The sequence below is a fragment of the Geotrypetes seraphini genome, chromosome 4 (assembly GCF_902459505.1).
Source record: "Geotrypetes seraphini chromosome 4, aGeoSer1.1, whole genome shotgun sequence".
In the NCBI taxonomy this organism is placed as follows: domain Eukaryota; kingdom Metazoa; phylum Chordata; class Amphibia; order Gymnophiona; family Dermophiidae; genus Geotrypetes; species Geotrypetes seraphini.
In genome coordinates, this window is record NC_047087.1 from 320,680,551 (window position 1) to 320,700,113 (window position 19,563).

The window sequence follows — 19,563 nt, forward strand, 5'->3', positions numbered from 1 at the left end:
TCGAAGTCAACTTTCCAAAATCCCAGCTGACCCCATCTCAGTCTCTCCAATTCATTGGGACCACTCTAGACACTGTCCAGCTCGGAGCGTTTCTACCTTCACTACGTCGGGATGCCCTCATTCGCCTTTGCCATCAAGTGTCTCATCTCACATCAATTTCAGCAAGACAAATGATGGTTCTGCTCGGTCACATGGCTTCTACAATTCACGTGACTCCTTTTGCCAGACTTCACCTTCGCATACCTCAGTGGACCGTGGCATCTCGGTGGCAACAAGCTACCGACCCACTTTCTCGACAAATTACAGTAACTCCTTTGAAGCAGTCTCTCCACTGGTGGATGCTCTCTTCCAATCTTTCCAGAGGTTTGCTGTTCCACAATCTCCCTCATCAGAAGATTCTCACAACAGACTCGTCAACCTACGCATGGGGAGCCCATCTCGACGGACTCCGTACCCAAGGTCATTGGACTCCTGCGGACCGTCTTTGTCATATCAATCTGTTGGAACTCAAAGCGATTTTCAATGCTCTCAAAGCTTTTCAACACCTTCTTCACGACAACGTAGTTCTTGTCCGGACGGACAACCAAATCGTCATGTACTATGTCAACAAACAGGGAGGTACAGGATCTCACTCCCTTTGTCAAGAAGCTCTGAAGCTGTGGGATTGGACAATCCATCAGAACATCTTTCTCAGAGCTGCATATATTCAAGGTCAGCACAACTGTCTTGCAAACAAATTGAATCGTCTTCTGCAACCTCACAAATGGACACTCAATTCCTCACCTCTACATCAGGTGTTTGCTCAGTGGGGGACCCCTCAGATAGACCTCTTTGCGTCTCCCCTCAACAACAAGCTGCATCAGTTCTGCTCTCGAATATACTCTCCCCAGCGTCTCGAGGCAGATGCTTTTCTCCTGGATTGGACAGGTCATTTTCTCTATGCCTTCCCTTCATTCTCTTTGATTCTCAAGACTCTTGTCAAACTCAAGACAGAACATGCCACCATTATTCTGATAGCTCCTCGGTGGCACAGACAACCATGGTACTCCCTTCTACTTCAACTCAGCACCAGGAAGCCTCTGCTTCTAGCAGTTTTTCCCTCGCTGCTTACTCAGAGTCAAGGATTCTTGCTACATCCCAACCTGCAGTCTCTACACTTAACAGCTTGGTACCTTTCAACCTAACAGACTCTCTACAGTTCTCTCAGTCTGTACAAGATATTTTGGTTGCTTCCAGAAAGCCATCCACTCGGCAGTGTTACGGCCAGAAATGGACTAGAATTTCTGCTTGGTGTTCCACTCGCCATATGGAGCCAATGTCTACCTCCTTGGCTTATGTTTTGGATTATTTACTTCAGTTATCACAATCTGGACTTCAGTCTACATCTGTCCGAGTCCATCTCAGTGCGATTGCTGCTTTTCATCAGCCTCTTGATGGTAAACCTCTGTCTGCACATCCTGTGGTTTCCCGCTTTATGAAAGGACTTTTTAATGTTCATCCACCACTTAAACCAGCCCCCGTAGTCTGGGATCTCAATGTTGTCTTGGCTCAATTGATGAAACCTCCCTTTGAACCAATTGATAAGGCTCATCTCAAGTACCTTACTTGGAAAGTAGTTTTCCTGATTGCCCTCACGTCTGCTCGAAGAGTCAGTGAGTTACAAGCTTTGGTTGCGGACCCACCTTTCACAGTTTTCCACCATGACAAGGTGGTCATCTGTACTCATCCAAAATTCTTACCTAAAGTTGTTTCACAATTTCACATCAATCAATCTATTGTTCTTCCAGTATTTTTTCCAAAGCCTCATTCTCATCCTGGAGAAGTGGCACTCCTTACTTTGCACTACAAGCGTGCCTTGGCTTTCTACTTACAACGCACTCAACCTCACAGAACAGTCCCACAACTTTTCATCTCCTTCGATCCAAATAAGTTGGGGCATCCTGTCTCGAAGCGAACCATCTCCAACTGGATGGCTGCTTGCATCTCTTTCTGCTATGCTCAGGCTGGGCTCCCTCTGCAGGGTTGAGTCACGGGCCACAGAGCTAGAGCTATGGCGGCATCTGTAGCTTTCCTCAGATCAACTCCTATTGAGGAAATCTGCAAGGCTGCCACTTGGACCTCGGTTCATACATTCACCTCTCATTATTGTCTGGATACTTTCTCCAGAATGGATGACCATTTTGGCCAATCTATTTTGCAAAATCTTTTTTCTTAACTTGCCAACTCTCCCCCCATCCCATTATGCATAGCTTGGAGGTCACCCACTGTTGAGAATATGCTGCCTGCTTGTCCTGGGATAAAGCACAGTTACTTACCGTAACAGGTGTTATCCAGGGACAGCAGGCAGATATTCTCACAACCCACCCACCTCCCTTGGTTGGCTTCTTAGCTAGGTATCTGAACTGAGGTTCCTCACAGGAGACATAGAAACATAGAAAGTGACGGCAGATAAGGGCCAAGGCCCATCGAGTCTGCCCACACCAATGACCCTCCCCGACCCTCCCTTTGTGAAGAGATCCCACCTTTTGATCCCATTTAGCTTTAAAATCAGGCACACTGCTGGCCTCAATCACCTGTATCAGAAGACCATTCCTTCGATCCACCACCCTCTCGGTGAAGAAGTATTTCCTGATGTCGCCATGCAATGTCCCTTCCCTGATTTTCCACGGATGCCCTCGTGTTGACGTGGGTTCCTTGAAGAAGAAGATATCCTCCCCCACCTCGATACGGCACGTGAGGTACTTGAATGTTTCGATCATGTCCCCCCTCTCCCTGCGTTCTTCTAGGGAGTAGAGCTGCAATTTATTCAGCCGTTCCTCATACGGGAGATCCCTGAGCCCTGTGACCATCCGTGTGGCCATCCGCTGGTCCGATTCAAGTCTCAACACATCTTTGCGGTAATGTGGTCTCGAATTTTATGTGCGCCCTAACTCGGGCGGGAAGGCACTTGCGCATGCACAGTGCAGCACTCGGAAGCTCTTACAAAGATCTTCAAGCAAGTCTGCTTTCGAGGCTGTCCGCTGCGGGGCTCCGTCGGTGACATCACCCACTGTTGAGAATATCTGCTTGCTGTCCCTGGTTAACAACTGTTACGGTAAGTAACTGTGCTTTATTGATTCTTACTTGCACAGGCTAAGTTTTTTTGTTTGCGGTTTTATTTGATACCTTATCAACCTGGGACCCCTGATGAAGGAAGGCGTGTTAACCGAAACACGGACCGTGTCGGGTCCTTTGGTTTGTCTTAAGGTGAAATTCACCAATCTGCTGTCTTCGACCACAGATTACAAAGCCTTCAAAATAGAAACAAAAACCCTACTCTACAAAAAATACATAAAACCTATATAACACATCCAGATCCGTCACAAGCTTCACTTACAATACTATCTACTCCTTAGCAAACCTAAAACGCTCAAACTAACCCTTTGTATTTCCTACCACAACAATTCTAATGTAATCCACCTATGTATTTAGTAATATTATGACAATTCTTATGTAATCCGCCTTGAACCGCAAGGTAATGGCGGAATAGAAATCACTAATGTAATGTAATACTAACCGCATTCATAGTTTTGTTATAATAAATTTAGCCTGCATCCTTGCAGTTTTTCTTTGTTTCTCATTGAACTTTGCCATCTAGCAAATAAAGTCCAGAGTCCATGTTACATCTCTAACGCTCTCTCTTTTTTTTTTTTTGTATTTTTGTGTTAAATATACAGAATGTGCAATCGTTAATGTTATGGTAAAACTTATTTTCCAAAAATAGTCCAAGGCAATTAAAACCCGACAGTGGGATTTCACTACTGTTTCTGTCTAGCTCTCCTCTCTATTCCTCTGACTGCCTTGCTAGTCTAGCCTCAAGAGTTTGGACTTGCTCTTTGAACCAAGTGCACACAAGCCAGACTATGTTGGGGATTATATCAGTTTCAGCTGAATACTTGACAATGAGCTTCCTAAGGGTGAAGAAAAGGTTGAGGAGGGGTGGAATTAGCACAGTTTATGTACTTATTTCATAAAGTACAAGGGTTAATGGTGGCACCAGTACACTCCTTCCCTTCATACAAGGAATTTCCAGCCAACTATCCTGATTGAAAGTTTGGACAAGTTCCTGGAGGAAAAATCCCTAATCTGTTATTGAGAAAGACATGGGGGAAGCCACTGCTTGCATGGAATGTTGCTACTCTTTGGGTTTTGGCCAGGTGCTAGGAACCTGGATTGGCTACCGTGAAAACGGGCTACTGGGCTTGATGGACCTTTGGTTTGACCCAGTAAGGCTAGTCTTATGTTCTTATCTATTTCATGTAGAAAGTTTATTCTGTTTGACTCGATCCCCTCTTTAATATATAGTGCAACCCCTGCTCTGCCATTGAAATATATCATTTCTACCTCAGAAATGGCTAATTGCTCTTGATCACCTTTTGGCATCTTGTTGAATGATCTTTATCTTTTAATACAAAAAATGCTTTTTTTTGTGAGTCCTGATTGTCCTGTGTGAATTTTATGGTGTTCCTAAGAGTCATGGATATATGTTTGTAGGTACTGATGATTCTGAGAATTCACTGTTTTTGGTCTTTTGCTTTGATGGTGAGGTAGTAATAGCCAGTTTGGATGACCTCTAAATGGTTGCCTTGTTGCCTTTTATGTCTTCTGGTTTTTCCTTTAGCCTCTGTGCGGCACCTATGCTGTGGTGGGGCTATAGATGTGTGTGAGAAACATAAGCCATGGGTTTCATTTTCTGTTTTGGTATGTATTCACCAGCAGGAGGCAGTATGCAACTGGTTGTCTGCAGCTGTGAGCGTCTGCCTGAAAATAAATGGTACTTAACATTGTATATCCCACTTTTCCTAATGGCTCACACCATGTGGTGTAACAATATAAAAGCATTCAGAATTATGCTATTCATAGGCTGAGCTATCGGGGGGGGGGTGGAGGGGGGGGGCTCATCTCAGCATCGCAGTAAATAGAGTTCTTCAACTCCTGGCCTCTTCCTTTCTACTATAACATTTTCTCTCTGGTGTCTCCGATACTATGACGACTGGCATGTCTTTTCTAATTGTCTGATTGGTTTTATTTGTAAACCACTTGTATTTCTTGTTAGCTAAAGTGTGATATTTATTTATTTTTATGTATTAGCAGTAAACAAACATATTTCCGTAATACTGAAGATGCAAATTCTGTAAACTATCACTTCTTTTATTACTGGTTGAACTTTATCCACATTTGCATGCACGGATTGGAAGCGGATGGCAGGAGAGGTTAGTGAATTGGGCCGGGGTCGCATACCCATCGGTTTGCTTAGTGAATCTAGCCCAAAGTCACTGTTCAACAGTTTGTAAATGTAACAGCTACTTATCCTTCAAGCTGAACCCCAAACTGCCAGTTCACAGCGTATTGGCTTGTATAAGTGTCCAGAAGGTCTTCCTCCTCCGACGGCGGTAACCAGCGTTTCACTATTGGCTGCGTCAGGGGGGGAGGAAGATGGAATTGATAGAACTCCACTGAGAATATTAATCGTTTAAACCCACTCCCTGTTTTCTGTCTTTCAACCAGTTCTCAAGTCCTATCCTATGACTTTCTAATTTCCTCAGAAGTCTTTCATGAGTTACTTTGTCAAATGTCTTTTGAAAATCTAAATGCACAATATCAGTTAGCTCACGTTTATCCACATGTTCATTCACCCCGTCAAAGAAATGCAGTAGATTGGTGAGGCGAGATTTCCCTTGGTTTTCTCTCATTAATCCATGCTTACATATATGTTCTGTCCTTTATAATAGTCTCTACCATTTTGCCCGGCACCGATATCGGATTTGCCGGTCTATAATTTCCCGGATCATCTCTGGATCCCTTTTTAAAAATTGGTTGTATTTTCTGCACAGGGAATCGGAAGACACTGCTTTGCTAATTCTGAAAGAACTTTACAAGACTTTGAATATTAGTCCGGAGCAGCCACAGCAGTAACAGACAAGGTTTTCATTTCTTCAGGCTGGTGAGTATCCTGCTATGTCCACAGTTCCAATATTTAAAAGGGGGCAACAGTATCACACTGGAGCACAGGTAGAAGGAGAAAAGTTTAGTTTAGATTGAGATTTATTACTCTCCATTTCCAAATCCAAGCTACAGTCTCAGCTGCATGAATTATTTCCCTGTACAAGCTAAGTTGTAGGTGAGGCAGTGGAGGGTGAAGTGACTTGCCCAGGGTCACACGTTGCGAGAAGTAGGATTGGAATTGTGGCTTCCCTGGTTCACCAGATAGTAATTTGAGAGCAGTTGATAGAAAGGGGCTGTAAAGAGGGTGGGAATCTGGTCTCATCTTGACTGAGGAAGGGCAAGAAATGCAGGAGAGATTTGGGGTTAGTCTGAGCAGGGATGTTCTACTGAGCGTGGGCCATCACTGGCAGTTTCTACGAACAGATTAGACATATAGCCATTTGATCCATTATCCCAGGACAAGCAGGCATGATATTCTCACATGTGGGTGACGTCATCTACGGAGCCCCAGCGCGGACAGCTTTTCAAGCAAACTTGATTGAAGTTTCAAGTTTGCTATGCTGCACCACGCATGTGCATGCCTTCTTGCCCACTAGAGGGCGCATCCCCTCTGCGGAGCCAGAAGCCCTGTGGAATTTGTGCTCTCTACTTTTTGCCTTCTGACACCGCGGTTGAGTGTTTTTTTCTCGGTCGCTGTGCTTGATTTGTTTTTTAATTTGTTCATGTGTTAAGTTATCGTCGAAAAAAAAAAAAGTCTTTTCGTTCGGCTCCGGGGGCTTCCGGTAGCCGCGGCCGCGGGACCTCGCTCGTTCCCGGCCGTTTTTTGAGTTCATGTCCTGTCCCTTGACAGGCTTTAAAAAGTGCACCCGGTGCGATCGGTTGCTTTCGATCACCGATCCCCACCGGTGGTGCTTGCTTTGTCTGGGTCCTGAGCACCCGACCGACTCCTGCACTCGGTGCTCTACTTTTCAGCCGAGAGCTCTCCGCTGCCGTCGCGCTCGAATGGCGGAGCTCTTTGCTGTGGACCCCGCGGCGGGGAAGGCCTCGACGTCGGCCTCAGCTTCGGCTCCGGCCTTGACCTCGGCCTCGACTCCCTCGCCGCGACAGCCCGCCTCGTCGAAGCCTGCGTCCTCGACCCCGAAGTCGACGGTGGGTAAGTCCTCACTTCCTTCTTCTGTTCCAGCCTCGAAGAAGCCATCCTCGGGCTCATCGACGGGGGCGGGTGGGTCGTCTTCGGCCCCGCCCCGAGCGTCGAAGTCGGGTGCCCCGCGGGAATACTCGAGACCGAGGTCGCCCTCGAGGGAGCACCCGCCGGCCCCGGATCTACCGGCTATGATGGGGGTTCCCGTTTTTCAGGACTTACTCCGTGCACTCATTGCCTCGGAGCTGTCCGGTGTCCTCGTGCATCTACAGCCGGCTTCGGCCTCGTCTGCCCCGGCTTCGGCAGCCTCGGTCTCGGTACCCTCGACTTCAGCCTACGGGGTGGCTTCGGCCTCGACCCCGACCTTGCCCTCGACCTCGGTTGACCAGCCTGAGCGGAGCGTGCGGCCTCGGGACAAGGTGCGCAGGGTTCGGAGGATCTCTTCCTCTTCTTCCTCGTCGAGGTCCTCCCGGGGCTCCTCGCCCTCGGGTCGGCCTCGGGCGAAGCGTCGGCCTCGGAAGCCCAAACGTCTTCGGGGCTCTCCTCGACGACGCGGTCGCTCCTCGCCGACCGGGGCTGAGACCCTGCGTGTCTCGGAGCTCCGCCTCGATAATCTGAGGCTTTTCCGTTCCTCCGAGGTAGAGTTATCGAGGGACTCCTCGCCGAGACGGAAGGGGCATGCCTTGGTGCCTCATACCCCGGGGACTTCCCGCAGGGGTTCCTCGGGGCATGGGCGGTCCTCGACCCCGTCGAGGTCGCTGGGTGCGGCTTCTTGGGGTTCGGGGTCTGGCACGGGTAAGGAACCTCGTTACTCCCGTGAGGCTTCCCCTTCTTTTTTGGCGGCGCGGGCTTCTCGATCTCCCTCTCCGCCTTCGAAGCCCTCCTCCTTTTCGAGATTTGTGCTTGATATGGGGAGGGCTTTGGACCTTGATCTTGTGTCAGGTTCTCAATATACGAAGGAATTTTTGGAGGAGCAGGATTTGCCTTCTCCCCCAAGGGAGACTCCTCGTCTGCCTCTCAACAAAGTTCTCCATCAGACCTTCCTGAGAAACTTGGACTCCCCTCTCACGGTTACGGCGGTTCCCTCGAAGATGGAGTCTTACCGTACAGTCCCTTGCAAAGGCTTCGAAAAAGCGCAGCTGTCCCACTAGTCGTTGCTGGTGGAGTCGGCGTTGAAGAAGTCCCAGCCTTCTCGGGTCTCTGCTGCGGTCCTCCCCGGACGGGAGGGACGGACCCTGGACAAGTTTGGTCGTCGCCTCTACTCCAATTCCATGATGGCTGCCAGGGTCCTTAATTATGCTTTCACATTTTCGTCCTATATACGGCAGATGGTGAAGACATTGCCCCGTTATTATGGGGTCATGCCGGATTCCCATAAGGGGGATTTTGGTACCTTTATGGCCAATTTGTCACAGCTGCGTCTGTACCTCTTTCACGCAGTTTACGACGCGTTTGAGTTGGCCTCTCGAGTCTTCGCCTTTGCGGTGGCGATGCGCCGTCTCGCATGGCTCCGTACCCTTGATATGAAACATAGAAACATAGAAAATGACGGCAGAAAAGGGCCATAGCCCATCGAGTCTGCCCATACCAATGACCCACTCCCTGATTCTTACTCTCCTAGAAATCCCACATGAATATCCCATTTTCTCTTGAAATCTAACACGCTGCTGGCCTCAATCACCCGCTGAGGCAGCTCGTTCCAATGATCGACCACCCTTTCGGTGAAGAAGTACTTCCTAGCATCACCCCGAAATTTCCCTCCCCTGATTTTCAGCGAGTGTCCTCTGGTTACCGAGGGCCCTGTAAGATTGAAGAAGATATCGTCTTTCACCTCTATACGCCCAGTAATATACTTAAAGGTCTCAATCATGTCCCCTCTTTCTCTTCGCTCCTCCAGCGAGTACATCCGCAGTTTTTTTAATCTTTCTTCATACGTGAGATCCCTGAGCCCCAAGACCATCTTGGTAGCCATTCGCTGAACCGACTCAATTCTCAACACATCTTTTCGGTAGTTTGGTCTCCAGAATTGAACACAATACTCGAGATGAGGTCTCACCATGGATCTGTACAGTGGCATTATGACTTCAGGTTTTCTGCTGACGAAACCCCTACGGATACAGCCCATCATTTGTCTTGCCTTGGACGAAGCCTTCTCTACTTGATTGGCAGCCTTCATATCATCGCTAATGATCACTCCTAAATCACGTTCCACCGTGGTCCTGGACAAGGTTTCACCATTTAGTGTGTAAGTTCTGTGTGGATTTTTTTTTGCCTAGGTGCATTACTTTACATTTTTTAGCATTGAAGCCTAGCTGCCAAGTTGATGACCACTGTTCAAGCTGTCTTAGGTCCTGCGTCATAAAGTCAGGCACACTGCTTTTGCCAACTATGTTGCATAGTTTGGCATCGTCGGCAAACAGTGATACTTTTCCTCTAAGTCCTTGGGTCAAATCTCCTATGAATAAATTGAATAGAATCGGCCCTAAGACGGAGCCTTGAGGTACTCCACTCATCACTGCTGACGTTTTGGAGGGGGTACCGTTTACCATCACCCTTTGAAGCCTACCATCTAGCCAATCCCTTACCCATGTAGTGAATGTATCCCCTAATCCCATCGATTTTAGTTTGTTCAACAGCCTGCGGTGTGGGACGCTATCAAAAGCTTTGCTGAAGTCCAAATATATCACGTCAAGGGACTCACCGGCATCCAGATGACTGGTCACCCAATCAAAGAAGTCAATCAGATTAGATTGGCAGGACCTTCCCCTGGTAAATCCATGTTGGTGTGGATCACGTAAATTTTCTTCATCTAGAATTTTGTCGAGTTTCTGTTTGATCAGTGTTTCCATGAGTTTGCACACTATGGATGTAAGACTCACCGGTCTGTAATTTTCTGTCTCTGTTCTGCAGCCCTTTTTGTGGAGTGGAATTACGTTAGCTGTTTTCCAGTCTAGGGGTACTTTTCCCGTGCGCATGGAAAGATTGAAGAGTACGGATAGTGGTTCAGCCAGAACTTCACTCAGCTCTCTGAGTACCCTGGGGTGTAGATTGTCTGGCCCCATGGCTTTGTCTACTTTGAGTCTTGAAAGTTCGTGGTAGACGCTACTAGGTGTAAACTCGTAATCACGAAACAGGTCATTTTGGCTGTCTCTTATTTGTAGTTGTGGACCATCTCCCGGTGCTTCACAGGTGAATACTGAGCAGAAGTATTCGTTTAGCAGTTCTGCCTTGGTAGTATCAGATTCTGCGTAGTTTCCATCTGATTGCCTAAGGCGTTCTATTCCATTTTTGTTTCTCTTCCTGTCGCTAATGTACCTAAAGAAGGATTTGTCCCCTTTTTTAATGTTCCGTGCTAGATCTTCCTCTGTTTGAAGTTTGGCTTCCCTGACTGCCTTTTTGACAGCCTTAGATCTGGCCAGATAGTCTTCTTTTGCCTCCCTTTTCCCAAGATGTTTGTAGGTGATAAATGTTTCTTTTTTCATTTTAATGAGGTCCGAAATTTCCTTGTTGAACCATTGTGGTTTTTTGTTTCTCCGGCGTTTGCTTACTGTTTTTACGTAGCGGCTAGATGCTTCGTTCAGGATGGATTTTAGATTTGACCACATAGTTTCCGGATTGTCAGTTTCTGCATGGTTTTGCAGCTCTTGATGGACAAAGTCTCTCATGTGGTCGAAATCTGCCTCCCTAAAGTTGAGGACCCTCGTTGCTGTGTTTGATTTAGAGAAGCCTTTCCTGAGGTTGAGCCATACCATGTTGTGGTCACTGGAGGCCAGCGTGTCTCCCACTGATACTTCCGAGACACTGTCTCCATTTGTGAGTACCAGGTCCAGTATTGCTTTTTCTCTGGTGGGCTCTAATACCAGTTGTTTGAGTTGTGCACCCTTAATGGAGGTTATTATTCTTTTGCTACCGCTCGTAGTTGCTGAGAGGGTGTTTCAGTCCGCATCTGGCATGTTGAAGTCGCCTAACAGTACTGTGTCACCACGCAAAGTGATGTTCTCTATGTCCTCAATCAATTCTTTGTCTTTGTCTTCCTGTTGTCTTGGAGGCCTGTATACCACACCGAGGTAAAGGCATTTTTCGTTCCCTCTGGCCAGGTTTACCCAAAGTGATTCCCCTGTGTATCTAACCTCTGTGATCCTGGTAGTTTTGATATTATCCTTAGTGTATAGTGCCACCCCCCCTCCTAATTTGCCCTCTCTGTCCCGACGAAGTAGATTGTAGCCTGGTATAACCATATCCCACCCATGCAAGTCTGTGAACCAGGTCTCGGATATCGCTACTATGTCAAGGTCAGCATTCCTTATTTCTGTTTCTAGTTCCAGTGTTTTGTTGCCCAAGCTGTGTGCATTAACATACATTGCTCTCCAAATTTGTGATGATATGCCTTTCCCCGTTAGTGTGGCTCTTGTTTTTTTGTGTATACTATGGATACTTACCTTAGGTTCAGAAGAGTGGGTTTTACTTGCTTCCCCAGGATGGATCCTTACTGCTCTGGTATGTATGTGTGAACCCTCCCCCAACTTACCTAGTTTAAAGCCTTCCGAAGTAGATGTCGGATCACGTCGGACGCTTGGGTGCTCCGGATCATCTCCGAGGGTTACTCGCTAAACTTCTCAGCCACGCCGCCGGAACATCCGCCGGGGGCTTCTCTTTGCTGTCGAGCCCAGCTTCCTCTTCTCCTTTCGGAAGCCAGGTCCTTGTTGAGCCTTCGGGTGGTGGAGCCAGTGCCCCCGAACCAAAGGGGACGAGAGTTTTACTCCTGTTACTTTTTGGTCCCGAAGAAGACAGGGGACTTACGCCCCATTCTGGACCTCCGGAGGCTCAACAAGTTCCTTATCCAGGAGAGGTTCCGTATGTTATCCCTTCCAGTCCTGTACCCTCTGTTAGAATCGGGGGACTGGATGTGCTCCCTGGACCTGAAGGAAGCATATACTCATGTTCCGGTGCATCCCGCCTTCCGCAAGTTCCTCAGGTTCCAGGTGGGGGAGTTGCACCTCCAATATCGGGTCCTCCCCTTTGGGCTGGCTTCGTCCCCTCGAGTCTTCACGAAGTGTATGGTGGTGGTCGCGGCAGACCTGAGATCTCGGGGGCTGCAGGTCTTTCCCTACCTGGACGATTGGCTCATCAAGGCATCCTCCAAGGAAGGGGTTATTTCAGCGACCCGACAGACTATTATCTTCCTTCAACGTCTGGGGTTCGAAGTGAACTTCCCCAAGTCTCAGTTGTGCCCGGCTCAATCCCTTCAGTTTATCTGGGCCGTGCTGGACATGGTTCGCCTCCGTTTGTTCCTCCCCCCGCCACGGTTGGAGGCCCTGCTTCGATTGAGTCGCCAGGTTTCGCTGCTGCCCTCAGTTTCGGCGCAGCGCCTGATGGTTCTGCTCGGCCACATGGCGTCGACGGTCCATGTCACTCCGTTTGCCCGTTTGCACCTGAGGCTTCCTCAGTGGACCTTGGCCTCCCAGTGGCGTAAGGATCGGGACCCAGTCTCCTCCCCTATAACAGTGACTCCTTCCTTGAGACGCTCGCTCCGTTGGTGGACCAATTCTTCCAATCTTTCCGGGGGTTTGCTCTTTCTCGTTCCTCCGCATCGCAAGGTCCTGACCACGGACTCCTCGGAGTACGCGTGGGGGGCTCATCTAGACGGTCTGCGGACTCAAGGTCTATGGTCGGCAGAGGACCGGCGTTGTCACATCAATGTTTTGGAGCTTCGTGCCATTTTTCTGGCTGCTCGAGCGTTCTGCCACCTGCTGCACGATCAGGTAGTCCTCGTTCGGACGGACAACCAGGTGGCAATGTATTATGTAAACAAGCAAGGGGGAACGGGCTCTTGGTCCCTGTGCCGGGAAGCATTGCGCCTTTGGGAATGGGCGGTCTCCCAGAACATCTTCCTACGTGCGGTTTACATTCAGGGAGAGAGGAACTGTCTGGCAGACAAACTCAGTCGTCTCCTCCAGCCGCACGAGTGGTCGCTAAACTCCTGAGTTCTGCACGAGGTTTTCGAACGCTGGGGGACTCCTCAGGTGGATTTGTTTGCCCTCCCGGAGACTCACAAGCTGCCCCTCTATTGTTCTCGGATTTACTCCCCGGACCGTCTCGAAGCCGATGCCTTTCTTCTAGACTGGGGAGGGAGATTCCTGTATGCGTTTCCTCCTTTTCCGCTGATCTTGAGAACGTTGGTACATCTCAAATCGACCAGAGCCACTATGATTCTCATTGTGCCTCGTTGGCCTCGGCAGCACTGGTTCTCCCTGCTCCTTCAACTCAGTGTCAGGGAGCCTCTGCTTCTGCCAGTTTTTCCCTCTCTGCTGTCTCAGAGTCGGGGCTTCGCTGTTGCATCCCAATCTTCAGTCCTTACATCTGACGGCTTGGTTCCTTTCCCCTTGACTTCGGTTCCTGTTTCTCAGTCTGTGAGGGAAGTTTTGGAAGCCTCGCGCAAGGTCTCGACTAGGCTTTGTTATTCCCAGAAGTGGACCAGATTTTCATCCTGGTGTTCCTCGAACCATCTGGATCCGAGTTCGGTTCCGGTGTCTTCGGATCTGGAATATTTGTTGCATTTGTCCAAGTCTGGGCTGAAAACGACTTCCATTTGGGTGCATCTCAGTGCTATTGCTGCTTTCCATCGGCATCTCAAGGGTCGGTCTCTCTCTCTTCATCCTCTGGTGACTCGTTTCATGAGGGGTCTCGTGAATGTTCATCCTCCTCTGAAACCTCCTCCGGTAGTTTGGGATCTTAATGTGGTCTTGGCTCAGCTGATGAAGCCTCCTTTTGAGCCTATTGACAAATCTCATCTTAAGTTTCTCACTTGGAAGGTGATCTTTTTACTTGCGCTCACGTCCGCTTGTCGGATTAGTGAGTTGCAGGCTTTGGTTGCGGACCCTCCTTTTACTGTGTTCCATCATGACAAGGTGGTTCTTCGCACCCATCCAAAGTTTTTACCTAAGGTTGTGTCTGATTTCCACCTCAATCAGTCCATTGTTCTTCCGGTGTTCTTCCCGAAGCCCCACTCTCATCCTGGGGAGGCGGCGCTTCACACGCTTGACTGTAAGAGGGCGTTGGCTTTTTATCTTCAACGCACTATGTCTCATCGGAAGGTTCCTCAATTGTTTTTGTCCTTTGACCCTAATCGGTTGGGACGTCCTGTTTCCAAGCGCACCTTGTCCAACTGGGTGGCTGCTTGTATTTCTTTTTGCTACGCTCAGGCTGGTCTCGCGCTGCATGGTCGGGTTACGGGACATAAAGTCCGAGCGATGGCAGCTTCTGTCGCTTTCCTCCGGTCTACTCCGGTGGAGGACATCTGCAAGGCTGCCACTTGGTCTTCGGTTCATACTTTCACCTCCCACTACTGTCTGGATACGTTGTCCAGAAGTGACGGCCGGTTTGGCCAGTCGGATTTGCGTAATCTGTTTTCCTAAATTGCCATCCTCCCACCTGCCCTTTTTTGGTTGGCTTGGAGGTCACCCACATGTGAGAATATCATGCCTGCTTATCCTGGGATAAAGCACAGTTACTTACCGTAACAGGTGCTATCCAGGGACAGCAGGCATATATTCTCACAACCCGCCCTCCTCCCCGGGGATGGCTTCTTTGCTGGCTATGGAACTGAGGACCATGAGGTGGGGATGCGCCCTCTAGTGGGCAAGAAGGCATGCACATGCGTGGTGCAGCATAGCAAACTTGAAACTTCAATCAAGTTTGCTTGAAAAGCTGTCTGCGCTGGGGCTCCGTAGATGACGTCACCCACATGTGAGAATATATGCCTGCTGTCCCTGGATAACACCTGTTACGGTAAGTAACTGTGCTTTTCAGTGGCTCTTAGATTGCTAGGATAATACATTGTTTCCCAAGTTTTTCCTGGAGTACTCCCTTGCCAGTTAGGTTTTAAGATATCCACAATGAATATGCATGAAAGAGATCTGCATACAATGGAGGCAGTGACTCCTAGCTCCCACTCGTGCCCATCTTATGAGAGAAACTCCCCAACCCCTCTATGTCCTGTTTATCTGCCGAAATGAGATTGTAAGCTCTTCTGAGCAGGGTCTGTCTATTACATGTTAAATGCATGTGTACAGCTCTACATATGCCTTTCAGTGCTTTAGACATGATAAATAGTAGTAGGGTAGCATAACATAACAATCAGCTGATATACCGTAAAGTTCTATGCGGTTAACAAAAGAAGATATGCAGTTGGAGAGACTGAAAATTTAAATGACCAGATAATTAAAAAGAAACTAAACTATTTGACTGCATATGTTATGGTAGTTGGGAGGGTAGGGATTACATTTTATGTATTATTCTGAAATATGACAGAAATTCAAGTGATGTATTTATTTTCAATTGTTAATTTATTGATACACTTGTAAGCTGAAAAAATGAATAAAGATTAAAAAAAAAAAGAAACTAAACTATAAACAAATTGTTGAAATTACCCAAATATTTCAATGTCTCCTAAAATCCACAAAGGAATTGGAGGACAGAATCAAATGTTCCAAATCTGTGATCTGACAAAAGGTGTTGGAGGTCCCTTCCAGGCCTGTCTTTCTACACCTCTAGGTCCCAGAGCTTTAGCATATCTTTTCAGAGCCCTTTCTGCCTTTGTGCACAGGGACCGGGTCCCACAAGCTACCACCACCCGAGCCAGTCACCTGCAGGTCTTCCTGCAGGCCTAGTGGTTTTAGCAACCGCCTCAACACCCTGAGGTTGCGAGTTTAATTCCCACTGTAGCTGTCTAAGATATGTAAAGCACTTTGATTGTAACCACACAGAATCTTCCCCCTTTAACTGCTTTGGTGGTTTAGTGGCCTCTTTGGCGCAGGAGCTATTGCAGTTGCTTCTGCCCCCTCTGGTTCCTCCATAAAAATGGTTGCTGAGAGTTCCCTGAGTCAAAGTGGCAGAAATCCTGCTTGAAAGCTGCTGTTTGCATATACGTGGTGCCCACCTTGTCCCTGCACATCCCTTTGCACGTGTAATCCCTGTGGTAAGTCTATAGAAGCCATTTGATGTGCAAAACATTTTTTATAAATTACCTTCAAAGTGGGGGGTGGAGAGAGAGTGAGACAGGGCAAAGGAGTACCCCGCTCTGAGACTGGTAGAGAGAAGAAGCCACCTTAAAATAACAGCTGAGTGTAAGCTCCCCTGTGCATGGCTGGGGGGGAGTGATGGCAGAATGTTATTAAATGAACAGAGTAATTGTTCACTTAATTGCATAGTATTGGTTTTATATTTCTGTGATAGTGAATTCAGCAATTCAAGCACATGAAAAATAAATACATTGAAGCCTTCCAATCTTTGTCGTAATCAAACAGATTTTCAATATCTATTGCTTACATCTTGTTCTTATGAACAATTTAGAAAACCATCAAATTTTGAATACCGCATTGAACTAATGGTTATGTGGTCTAGAAATCTGGTGTTATGTTATGTTCCAGGGCTCATTTAGCTCTAATCTCAAAGATATATTCCAAGAATTTTCTGTTCCCCTGATGTACACCCCCCCCACTCTTCTCTTCCTTAGCCTGGCCTGGCCTTGTCTCTGCAACTGAGGACTGAGCCCCTGACGCTTGCACAAAGATGGATGACTGGAGCCACCTCGCCAGTGCTTCTTTAACAGACGCCTGACTGCACTTATCTCAACTGAAGAAATATGTAATTTCAAAATCTAAGACTAGACGGTTTCCCTAGAAGACAAAAGGAGCCACAGGACAGCTACTGTCCGTCATTCGGGTCTCTCAGCTGCCATATTTAAAGGATCTGCCAGGAAATCTTTGCACAACCAAATCATTCATCCAGCAAATCTTGCATCTCTCACATTAAAATGGAAGGATTTGCTGGAAAATGGCAGAAAGATTTGCTCTCCCTTATTTTATTTACTGTCTGATTATTTCAATCACTTCTACAGAAAAGTACATGTGACTTCTTTGGGGACTGCTAAAGTTCAGAATCCTCTGAGCCAGCTGTTGCTGTGAAACTCCACTTTCTGAGAGTGTCTTTATGCTGGTCTTTACCTGTTTCTCCATTACAAGTACGGAAAAATGTTTGTTTTTTAAATAAATTAAAAATGTTCTGATCTGCAACAGTCTTGATACAATGTGTTAAGGTAACAGCCACAGAAACAGTGACCACCCTCACAAATCAGAGAAAGCTTAAAACTGACTGTCATATCCCACATGTGGAGTATGGAATGATGTGGAAGTTAGTGCCTGCTCCCATGTTCACATCCTTAAAATTAGGATCTCACTGCCTCCAGCAGCTCTGGTACATTCTCAGATCAGTAACCTGTCCTAGCAGATCCCTGGGTTCAATGATATATGGTGTAACTATTAGCTAATGATAACAGTGATCATAACATGATCAGATTTATATAATCTCTGGATTAAGTGCACACGGGAAATTCAATACAATAGCATTTAATTTTAAAAAGGAGACTATGATAACACAAGTAGAATGATAATAAAAGAAACTTAAAGGAGCAGGTGAAAAGATCAAAAATTTACTCCAGGTATATATGTTAATAAAAAATATTATCCTGGAAGCCCAGATCAGATATATTCCATGTATTAAAGGAGGAAGATGTTTAAAACCTACCTTTTAATTAAGATTGTTAATATTATATATTGTTATTGATATTTAATGTAATTCTCTAGTATGAGGATTATTTGTTTTGTAATATATAAATAATAAATCAAATCCTTGTTGAAATTTTGTATAATAACTGAGGCACTAGGGGCATGCAGCAGAGCTGGCTGAGTGCCATTCTATGAGCCGTGATTAGCTAGAAAAGATTTTGGATCAGGTGCAGTGGGGGGATTTGTCTTCTGTAGCAGGCAGATGCTCTGAGGAATTCGCTGGAACAGCTGTAGTACTGTTAATGACTGCAAATACAGTTGCTGCCAGCAGCTCCCAATATATTAGTGTCTGCAGCCAGCATATAATAGATTAAAAACATAGAATTTGCTTTAAACTTTCCTCATTGATATTGTAAATCATTCCTTTTGTTGTGATACATTGAGACTTTTCCCTCATTTCAGGTGAATGAAATCTCCAGCTGTGTTTTGACCAAGACATGAAGGGGAAGGACAGGGTTGGATTTAGCTGATACCTTTTCCATTAGCAGTTCAAGGCCAGTTACATTCAAGTATTTTCCTGACCCTGGAGGGCTAAAGTCTGTGCCAACTGAAATTGGGGCTCAGTTTCAGCATCAAAACTGTCCCTTAATCAATGCTCAATCTTGTGTTGATTTCAGCTGAAAATGAAATGGATTGGATTTAATTCACTTAATATATAACACTTGTAGAAATGTATAAAGCGGTTTACAAACTACAAATTTAAGAAAATAAATTTACATTACAGTACATCAATCTTTTGTATAAATAACAAACTCAATCACTCATTGTCACAGCAGTACTATTAAAACATACTGTGCTTGCAAGAATACTCGTTACAATTTTTTTAACATTTTCAGTGTGGTCTACAATATTTTTGGAATAGACCAGACTTCAAATGCTTTGTATGGCATGAAACTCCGGTAAACAATGAGTTCCAAAGAGCAGGACCTACATAAGAGAAAGTTCCTGCTGAGCCAGAACGTACACAGTTAGGGCACTGGTCTTTGACCTAAGGGCCGCCGCTGGGCACGATGGACCACTGGTCTGACCCTGTAGCGGCAATTCTTATCTTTCTAGTTGTCTCCAAGTTAATTTCTCTTAATGCAGGGACCACAAATTGCTCCTGTTGTGGTGATCTTAAAGCCCTTCCTGATTGAAATTTACTCAATGGTGATTTGATGAACTGGGGAGGGCTTTGATGGAAGCTCCAGCTGGAGGGGACTTTGACGGCAACCTAAAGACAGTGCCGGGCGGACTTCTATGGTCTTTTGCCCAGAAATATTAAAGAAAAAAAAGACAATTTAACCATGAATGTAATTTTTTATTCAAATACTCAGAAGACACAAGATATGCCAAGCTTGAAATTAATCCATTTGGATAGAGGCAGGTGTTATATGATCAGTTACCAGTCTGGCTGCTGTATTTTGAATCAACTGTATATGCAACAAATTTGCCTTACTTGACCCCAGAAATAATGTACAATAATAAAAGCATGGATCAATTTGATAAGATTCTCCATTGTTAACACCGATTTTAGTTGACACAACAGTCTTAAATGAAAGAAATGCATTTTAACAACATGATTTATTTGCGGTTTAAAACTCAGATTTAAGTTGAATGAGTTTTCCATCAATTTCTGGCATAGCCCTCAATACCATATTGCTGTGGATTTCTCTGCGTTTTAACCATTTGGATATCTCTCTTAATTTCTCATTAAGGCTAGAAATTACAATCTCTTGATTCCCCCCCCCCCTTCCCCCAGGGACTAACAATTGAATATTGTCTGCAAAAATATGGAATTTCATGTTCCAAGATTCTAACAGTCTTGCAAGA

The 19,563-nt window shown here is 46.4% G+C and overlaps 1 protein-coding gene across 4 annotated transcripts in view; it reads left to right on the forward strand.

Moving 5' to 3' along the window:
* SEC23IP (SEC23 interacting protein) overlaps positions 1-19,157 on the forward strand; it is a 156,957-nt gene extending 137,800 nt beyond the window's left edge. For 3 of the 4 annotated variants that reach the window (XM_033940654.1, XM_033940656.1, XM_033940657.1), the window contains 2 exons: positions 5,874-5,983; positions 16,641-17,196. In XM_033940654.1, coding sequence (XP_033796545.1) covers positions 5,874-5,955 — 82 coding nt within the window. In that variant the 3' untranslated portion in view covers positions 5,956-5,983; positions 16,641-17,196. Of the gene's footprint in view, positions 1-5,873; positions 5,984-16,640; positions 17,197-18,153 lie in introns of those variants that run through there. The other variant, XM_033940655.1, reaches the window with a different exon arrangement.
* Positions 19,158-19,563: the final 406 nt, after the last annotated feature.